General features: G+C 33.9%; 1 protein-coding gene across 2 annotated transcripts; it reads right to left on the bottom strand.

Moving 5' to 3' along the window:
- Positions 1-1,233: 1,233 nt before the first annotated feature.
- Positions 1,234-4,088, bottom strand: LOC132313214 (uncharacterized). Of its 2 annotated transcripts, none has more exons than XM_059811896.1 (5): positions 3,424-4,088; positions 2,854-3,228; positions 2,386-2,716; positions 1,929-2,048; positions 1,234-1,829 (listed from the first exon to the last, which is right to left on the bottom strand). In XM_059811896.1, exons 1-5 carry the CDS (start codon positions 3,766-3,768, stop codon positions 1,717-1,719), a joined length of 1,284 nt encoding a protein of 427 aa, XP_059667879.1. In that variant the 5' UTR covers positions 3,769-4,088; the 3' UTR covers positions 1,234-1,716. The 2 variants fall into 2 exon arrangements, with proteins under 2 accessions (XP_059667879.1, XP_059667878.1); XM_059811895.1 differs by having other exon boundaries at positions 2,845-3,228; positions 3,424-4,084.
- Between the last annotated feature and the right edge of the window lie 4,837 nt (positions 4,089-8,925).

Here is an 8,925-nt window from a genome sequence, read left to right as displayed (position 1 = left end):
TAATATATATTGTATAACTCTCTATAATTTTTTTTTTAAATTAATATTTAATTTTTAAACAAATAATAAACTGAATGCTAAAAAGATTGAAGTGCCAAAATGATATTTTCAAAATTTTATATTTTAAAAATATCTTGCACATGACTAAATTTATAACCGAAATGTGACCTTAAGTTGTCATTGTTTATTTTTTAAAACTTAACAAACTTATATACTAAAAAAAATAATAATAAAAAAAAACCTTGTGGTAATATCTTAACCGACTCAACATTAACCAATATAGATTTAGCTTAAATGGTATGAGTATAAGTTCTTCTCTTCCGGCTAACTTGTTTACACGGCAGTGGACCTGGTCAGTTCAATTTGACGTGCTCAATGTAAGGCCTATGTGAAACCAAGAGTGACCCCATACCCCTAGTGACAGACAGGAAAGGTGTGACAGCGCAAAGATTCATTGAAGATCTCCATTCCATAAAGCGTGAAGAAAAAACTAGTAATTCGCAGAATGGGGTTGGCTATTTATGTGTCAATCACACATCAATTCACCGTGCTCTCTCAATATAAAGTCATAAACTTCAACCGCACTGTTCACGCGAAACTTCCCTTCTAAGCAAAACCAATCACTCACTTCCACCCTCCATTGGTTAATAACATGCTTGCTTTACAACTTCACTACCACTATTCATACTTTTATGTATTATTAATTTGTAAATATATACTATTATATATCTACAATTGACAGAAATAAAGGACTATTGTGACGAAACAAGAGGGTGGGAAAGGAAAAGTAACTCTGATATACTCCCTTCCAGAAAAAAAAAATAATAATAATAAGAATTCACTTTACCCTACCAATTAAACTGTGCTCATTACGTGACGATATTCTTATTATTGTTAAACAAGTATGATCCCCCTCAGTTAAAGAGAAATGTTCTAATTTTTCGTGCCTGGTATTCTTGAATCTCGAACTATAAATTTACAAATATGAAAACAACCTAGTTGATAGTATAAAATTTGGTAAAGATTTTTAAAAATTGTTTGTGTAAACGAAGAAAGAGTACACTTGTGGGGCTTTCAGTCTCTTTTTAGTAACCTAGAGCCAAGAGCCATTCCCACTAGGACAGCCTGCAAATAATTTTAATCAACTCCAACTCGTTTGAATTTTGAGCATTGTCAATAAAAAAATCAAGTCTACATGAACTCCAACAAAATTAAGCATAAAAAGAGAGAACATTTAACAAGGCAAATCTTGCATTATTATTATCATTACTGATTCCCGGTGATGATGAGCGCAGGGTCATTACAAATTACAAGTAGTAAAATTGTAGGCTGCAAATTTCAAACAAAACATGACCCAAAAGAGAGAACAAACAAACTGGTCATCCCACCACCTCTTCCAAGGGAAACAAAAGGCCATTCATTCTTCTACCCTTCAAAAAAACCAGATAGGACCATTTATTTTCCTGACACTACCCAAAAAACCATTTTCTTCTCCTAACATTTCTTTTTCTTCTTCTTCAACCTATTATTACCCTATTCTATACTTTGTTGCTGCTACTAATTTCCTATTGCAAACTTACTACCCACTACTACTAACAAACTTCCTTCTTCTTTCTCCTAAACCTTCAATTTCAATTTCAATTCAATTTGTAAAGCTTTCAAAAGAACCAATCACAAATTAGTGATGACCCAGATGGTAAAAAAAGCACAATGGAGTCAGTAAGTCCACTCCTGAGGAAGCCGGACCTCATGGTGCACGGCCGGTTGTGGCCGGACGTTGCGCAACTCTTGAGCCATCAAAACATTATTTCGATACTTCACAGCAGCATCTACAAATTAAAACAAGACATCTATATTATTTAGATCAAGTTCATTATACATATAGTATTATATATACGCAATCTTATACACTGTGTGAGAGGTTTTACCATATTCAGGAGAGAGACTTCTGTTATAACGAGACTGAAACTGGGATTGAGCATCCATGGTGTCCAACTTCAAGTTCAGGGCCTGCACCACTCTGTCTGGGAGTAAAACAGTTGAACAAGCTGCAATTACATAATCATTCTCATCAGTAAAATGAACAAAACAAACAAAGCCCCCCCTCAAAATAGTTAAAGGGAAAGCCATAGGAGCCATATGCAACAATATACTTCTAGTAAAAATAAATCAAATCAACATCACAGTTAAAACTCGATCGTGCAATTCCAATGATTAGAAAACAAAAACCACCCAAATCACAAAATTCCTTGAGAAATATGTAGCTACAAACATTTACCCCCAAAACTCAAACAAACACACCCTATTGTTAACCGACACAAATCTGAAGATGTCTAGAAATGAGTATGCACATCTATATACAAAAATTTGAGAAACAAAGCGGACCTGGTTTCTTGCGGGTTTCGGTGGGAGTGCCAATCCTCCTAGGCAAGAACACCCCAGTGCCTGCACATTCTCTTTTAGCCCCATGATTTCCAAGAAAAACAGCCCTCATGCCTGAGCCAGGTTGTGCCTGTGGCTGTGGATGTTGCTGTTGCTGGGATTGTTGCAAAGTAGGCCAAGCAGATGATGACAAGCCCAGAGGACGAGCGCTACCATTTCGTGGTGCTCTGTTCTGAACCACACCCACTTGGTTCTGCCAAGTCCCCTTCGACTGTCCCCAACCCACCGATCCCTGTTGCTGCTTCATCATCTGTTGCTGCCTCAGCTGCTCAAACTGTATCAGACCAAACAACAAATCAAATCATATATATATATATGTGTGTGTGTGTGTGTGTGTGTGTGTGTGTGTAGACAAATTGGGCGTATATAGATTACTAATCAAAATACCGAATTTAGGCATACTTGGCTCACTTGCAATTGCTGGTAAGAGAGCGAGGGGTTGGAGTTGGAATGAAACCCAGTATTAGGGTTAGGGTTTGGGTTTGCTTTCTTTAAAGGTGCAGAAACAGGGCAGGTTCGTCGCGGTGGCGCCAAAATTCCCCTGTTCTCGTAACACCCAATTCTTTCTTCAATCATCCTCAACCTAGCAACCTTCCCTGCAGCCGCGTACAGCAGATCGTAAGCGGCCTCATTCATGCTCATCGCCGCTGAAGACGGTGGCGGCGACGACAATTGTGACGCACAGTTGGGGCTTCCCCGACTTGAACGAGTTGAACACTTCTTGCAACCACACCCACCAATCACTCCACATAGTGTAGATTGAGGCGAACCAGACATAGGCCAAGTCTACAAGTTACAAGAAAACAAGGAAAAACCATGTTACAGCTTCAAAATCAGAACCAAACTTGCACAAAATATAAGGCAAAACAGTTGAACAGTACCATATTTAACGGAACATACATATAACCAGACAGACATAGACCAGCTATCAAAAAGAACATAGAAAAAATTGCACAAAAAAATCGAGAAATGAAGCATTACCTTCTGGTTCTCACAGCCCAAACTAGTGTCGGTTTTCCATAACTCGTCCAGAAGAGTTGAGTGGGCCATCTTCCGAGTCAACCCAGTGATGAAGTCCTCCTCGTCACTCTCTGTCTCGGTCGATCCCACGACGGACTCAACCGGCGAGCTCAGATCCGAGTACGGCGTAGCAGAAGAGCCAAACCCATATGAGAAATCAAGAGGAAAGCAAAACCCTGAGTCGGTTTTGTCTCCATTGATGCTCTTGTTAAGGTTGTGAGTATTGCTGTAGTCCATGAGTATGTCTTCGTCGGTGAGGATCTGAGGAGGGAGCCAGAACTCGCCGTCGTCCAAGTCCTCTGCCATCTGAAACGTCTATAGATATAATCGATTCAATATATCAAACAGGTGGTGGGGGTTTCACCAGTATCCCCGTGATGGTTGTTGCTTCTGCTTTAAGATTTTAATTATAGTCCCTCTCCCTCTCTGTGTCTGCAGTCTCCGGGCCCAGCCAAAGCCAAAAACAAAAGAAGAGCGAGAGAGTACAACTGTTAGAGAGGGAAGGAGAGATTTGCGAGTGTTTGTACTCCTAGAGAGAGAAGAGGGAGTGAGTGAGGGAGTGTTTATATTGTAATTTTAGAGAGGAAGAACCCTAGCTGTGGCCACACAATTCACGCGCCAAAAAAACAATGACGCCCCTTCACGCGAAATTGGAAACGGTGCGTATATGGTTGCTGCCAGGTAAGCTTAAAGGCCCATGAGCTTCTGGTCGACTCTGAATATCTTAGGTGGAACCCACCATGAAATTATAAAACCTATTTAAAAATACAAGAATTATAGTCATCTATTAATTTCTAACTTTTCAAAATGAAAAATTTAGAATTTATTATCCATTATGTGTATATAAATTATTATTTTTCAATTTTTATGTATTACCGTAACAAAATACTAGCATTCGATGTGAACTAATCTGACCCAACTAAATTTCTTCCCACTTTTTATTGCAATTAAATTAAAAGTTGATGTATAAGCATTTTGAGGGGATGATTATATTATTTCTTTATTATTATAAATACTAGCATTCGATGTGTATATAAATTATTATTTTCCAATTTTTATGTATTACCGTAACAAAATACTAGCATTCGATGTGAACTAATCTGACCCAACTAAATTTCTTCCCACTTTTTATTGTAATTAAATTAAAAGTTGATGTATAAGCATTTTGAGGGGATGATTATATTATTTCTTTATTAGACTCGAAATTAGTTTAGTTTGAAAGCTATAATGTTTCTTCCGCATATATTATCACATAATATAAATTGATAATGTATAATAAGATAGGGAATATTAAAGAATTGGTTGGTGAGAGTGGGGTACAAACGTGGTGGGTCCAGGCTTGGATCTCTCATGTGTGGAAGGAAAGGTAGCATGACTGACAAATCTTCTCTCTCCAATTGAACCCTAGTTGTGTGTTCCGCCTCTCTTATTATTCGCTTGAACATGTTGTCCACTACGCGGACACGTGTCATCGTCGGCTCCATGTGGCAGATACTTTGCATGAAAGTAAATGGCGCCGATTGGGGCTTTTAGGGCTTAAAGGTGTTTCTGTTCTTTGACTTTCTTACCCTTGGTGTTTTGATACATCCACAATTTTGACACTGAGATGTGAAATTACAAAACAGCCGGCACATTAATTTTCTGAACTCTAAAGCGTAGGAGGACGAATAGGGATGTGTAATGTACGTGTGATCCATTTTCAGGTAAAGCCTGTGACAAAAATCTGGCTACAGAGGATTTGTGGGGCAGCACATACGGAAATGCCTATTCCACCGTTTAACATTACATGGCTACTGTATTCCACAATTCTTGTCTCTTTCTCCCGACTTAGATTTTTCAACTGTATTTTTGGAGACGAGTGCTGCACCATTATTGCATTTCAACCGTTCAATTCCGTGGGTTGAATTGTGTGGAATCTACTACATGAGCTCTAACGCAAATTAAAAATAGGGTCCCCAAGTATGAATTGGGCTATTGGTGCACGGTGAATTGAGCGTATCGAATTCTTTCTCAAGGTATGTACGTGCTACAAACACCCTAACACTCAATTTTGGAATAAAATACTGAATGTTGTAAAACATTAGTGTCCTGAATAAATATAATTTAAAAATTAAAGGTAATTTGCACTCACATCTTCAGGTTTGAATTAAAGACACCCAATTATAATTTGAATACTATTTGGGCAATGACATTTTAACTCATAATTGAGATCCAAACACAGTTGTAAGTGACATAAAATGTGTCATATTTGTCGTAATAAAATATTTTATTTTCATCTAAAATATTAGTTTACTTAAAATGACAAAGCTACCCTCGGTCGAATAAACCACATGTATGTATATATATTTTCATAGTTGATGAGAGTTGTATTTATAATTCACGAGATTAATCGGCTTATTAATCATAAAAGGATAACTTGATGATAATTTATATTAATTACGATGTAAGTTAATTACATGTTACTAAATGTAATGGATATTTGTATGATTATTATCATGTTTATTTCTAGATTATTTCATGTACATTCAGGATATGTAGACATATTATAAATGAGCTGACTAATAAGTTTAATCTCATTTTTTGTGTCCAGCCACGAATTCATATGTGAATGACATGCTATTGAAAGACTATGGGGATAGTTTATTATATGTTTTGGATAGGATATGAATTTATATATATATGGATATGTGCCACGATATGAACTTAATATTTTAGGATCAGTAATCAGGGAGCGTATATTGTCTTAGAGATGCATAACTAGATATGGGGGATTGCGTGTTCTGTCCTACCGTCCAATGAAAGTCATTTAGTGTGTATATATATATATATACACACACACATACAAACACAACTACGTAGCTATTGCATGAATTGACTATGATATATTCGTTCTTTATGTCTCTGTGAAATGTAATAGAAATAACTTGTTTGTGAGTCTAACCCACCATTTATTTTTCAGGTCATCGTCAATAATAGGTGTATATCTCGTTCGTGCCGAACAGAGACCAGTCATCATTACTGTTTCTAATTATCTCGTAGAATTCTACTTTATGTTTTAGTATTCAGTTTAGACAGTTATTCTTATTATTTATTGTCAGTTGGGATTTAATTAGGGATCCACACAGTATCAATTTACAAGTTGTATTATAGAGGATTATTGATATCAGAGATAATTATTATTTATTGGATTTTATTGTTGGAGGATTTAAATTATTTAATTAATATTTAGTTTTCCTTTATGTTTTATTCATTTATTTCTTATTTATCATTTTGTATTACGTGCTTGTCTATTATTAATTGTGTTGATATTCCTTGATTTGTGCGTGTACCTGATCAACCCGTGTTCCAGATTCGAGGGTATCACACAACCCGTGTAATCAATTTAATTATACATGTCATAAACAAATTCCGATTTAAGTTCTAAAATAACTATCTAAACTTGTATCTTATAATTTATAATTTATTCTTTTATAGATTAAAGATTATTTAGTAATTTTGTTTGATTGAAACTTATTTATTTTTAGTATTTATTGTTTAATTGAGTAATATTAATAATTTAAATAATATAATATTTTATTTAATTAAATAGGTCATTAAATGAGTTACATGTGTAATCTGTTTAATAAATAGATCAGATTAGTGTTGAGGGTTCCTGACACGATTATTAAACTAGCTGTGTTCGATGTAACCCCAAAATTAGGTGAATCGTGTAAAATATTGTGTTATACATGGATGTGTAAGATTGTTATATCCATACATGCTTGTATTAATGTAATGTCGTGTGATGATACTTTCAGCATATGTGATGAAAGAAGAATTTAACTCTCAATAACAATTTACCATTGAGTGAGTTGGAGGAAGTTAATTATCCTCCAACAACGTAAAAATGCATATATAATATAGAGTATTTTGATTAATTGCCTTATGGTAATAAAATTACTCCAATTTGATATTAGATGCTTGAGAATATCAAAATATTATTATTTAAAAAAAAATTGTTTGAAGGAGATGGGAAATATATATATATATATATATATATATATATATATATATATATATATATATAAAAGAGAAAAAACTAGATTTGGCCTTTTAAAGTTAAATTATTAACTTATACCTCCAGTCTAATACTATGATAAGTTGAGTGTGTGCACTACTTTTAGTTGCCTGAAATTGAAATTGAAAAAAAAAAAAAAATTTAAATTATACATTATTATCATTTTTTAAATTAATTTCAAGACAATAATGAAATTGGAGATTGTGTGTGAGGATGTTTTGCACTGATAAAAATGTAAGATAGTAATGCTATTCAAAAAGGGAGTTAATATTGGCGCTCTACAAATATATTCCGACACTCCGGTACTTATTTTAATAAATACCATGACCAAAGTAGCCTCTTAACATTCTATGTTAAATATGAAAGTTTTATATCTTTGTTTTGTTTGCGTAGTAATTTTTTCACTTTTTGTCTATGTTTTTTTCTTTTTTCGAATCAAATAAAAAAGAAATTGAGTTGCTGGTTTGCTGCTATAGAACAATCAGAAAAAAATAGAATATATGATTTGCAAAAAAATTAGACTAAAAAGATTCTATATTTCAGGTGTAATTTGGTTGCTATGTATGTGAAGTACAAAAATAAATCAGAGATACACCCAAAAAAAAGTACAAATCCTTTAATATAAATGAGCATAATTTTAGAAGACCAAATAAAAATTTCATAAAAAGAACATAAGAGAGAGATAACACCAAGTGGACGCAGAAATAGAGTTGGAGGAGTTGCTTTGCCGGAAGAAAAAAAAGGGCCTTTGGCTACTCCAAGTGGTAGTGTCCCCACCATTGTTGTTTCTTCAATCTTCTTTTTTTGTATTGAAAATCTTGTGGGTATTGAATTTGGATGCAATTCTAAACTTTTCAAAATCACCGACACAACATAGAAAGAAATTATTATTAGAAAATAAATGGCCATTTCCAAATTAATTTTTATTTATTTTTTATTTTAAATTTATTCTTCTTTGGCAGTAAGCTTGCAACTCATTTTCTTTTCTATTTGAAGAGAATACTTTTTAACATTAAGATGTAGTTAAGGTTTAAAGAAAGTTTTCAATAAAAAAAACGAAGAAAAAAGAGTAAACAAATCACAACACAAGAAAAAAAGAGATAAAACTTTTATAATTGACTTTAAATATTAATAGGGTAGTTTGGTAGTTACATTTATTAAAATAAATAAGTAGAGTGTAAGAGTAAATTTGAAATCCAAACACACCCAAATAAATATATATATATATATATATATATATATATATATAACATGGTAATGTTATTTAAAAATTCAAGATTATCTAATGCATCACAGAGGAATCTATATCGGAGTATATTTAAATATAGGGTTTTGCTAATATAATAATGTATTGCTTCTGCAAGTGAGCATAGAATCTGGATAGTGTGTGACATGACATGAATTTG

The sequence above is a fragment of the Cornus florida genome, unplaced genomic scaffold (assembly GCF_030987335.1).
Source record: "Cornus florida cultivar Cherokee Brave unplaced genomic scaffold, ASM3098733v1 CherokeeBrave_3.0.0_Hap2_Chr06, whole genome shotgun sequence".
Classification (NCBI taxonomy): domain Eukaryota; kingdom Viridiplantae; phylum Streptophyta; class Magnoliopsida; order Cornales; family Cornaceae; genus Cornus; species Cornus florida.
The sequence above is the reverse complement of the archived record's forward strand: the minus strand, read 5'-3'. Positions and strand labels throughout refer to the sequence as shown.

Excerpts from the sequence above, each read along its gene's own strand:
- LOC132313214 (XM_059811895.1), bottom strand. The coding sequence starts at position 3,768 with ATGGCAGAGGACTTGGACGACGGCGAGTTCTGGCTCCCTCCTCAGATC. Across the intron at positions 2,049-2,385 it reads CGAAACCCGCAAGAAACCAG|CTTGTTCAACTGTTTTACTC; the intron begins GTCCGCTTTGTT and ends ATGTAATTGCAG. Across the intron at positions 1,830-1,928 it reads AAGTCTCTCTCCTGAATATG|ATGCTGCTGTGAAGTATCGA; the intron begins GTAAAACCTCTC and ends TTTAATTTGTAG.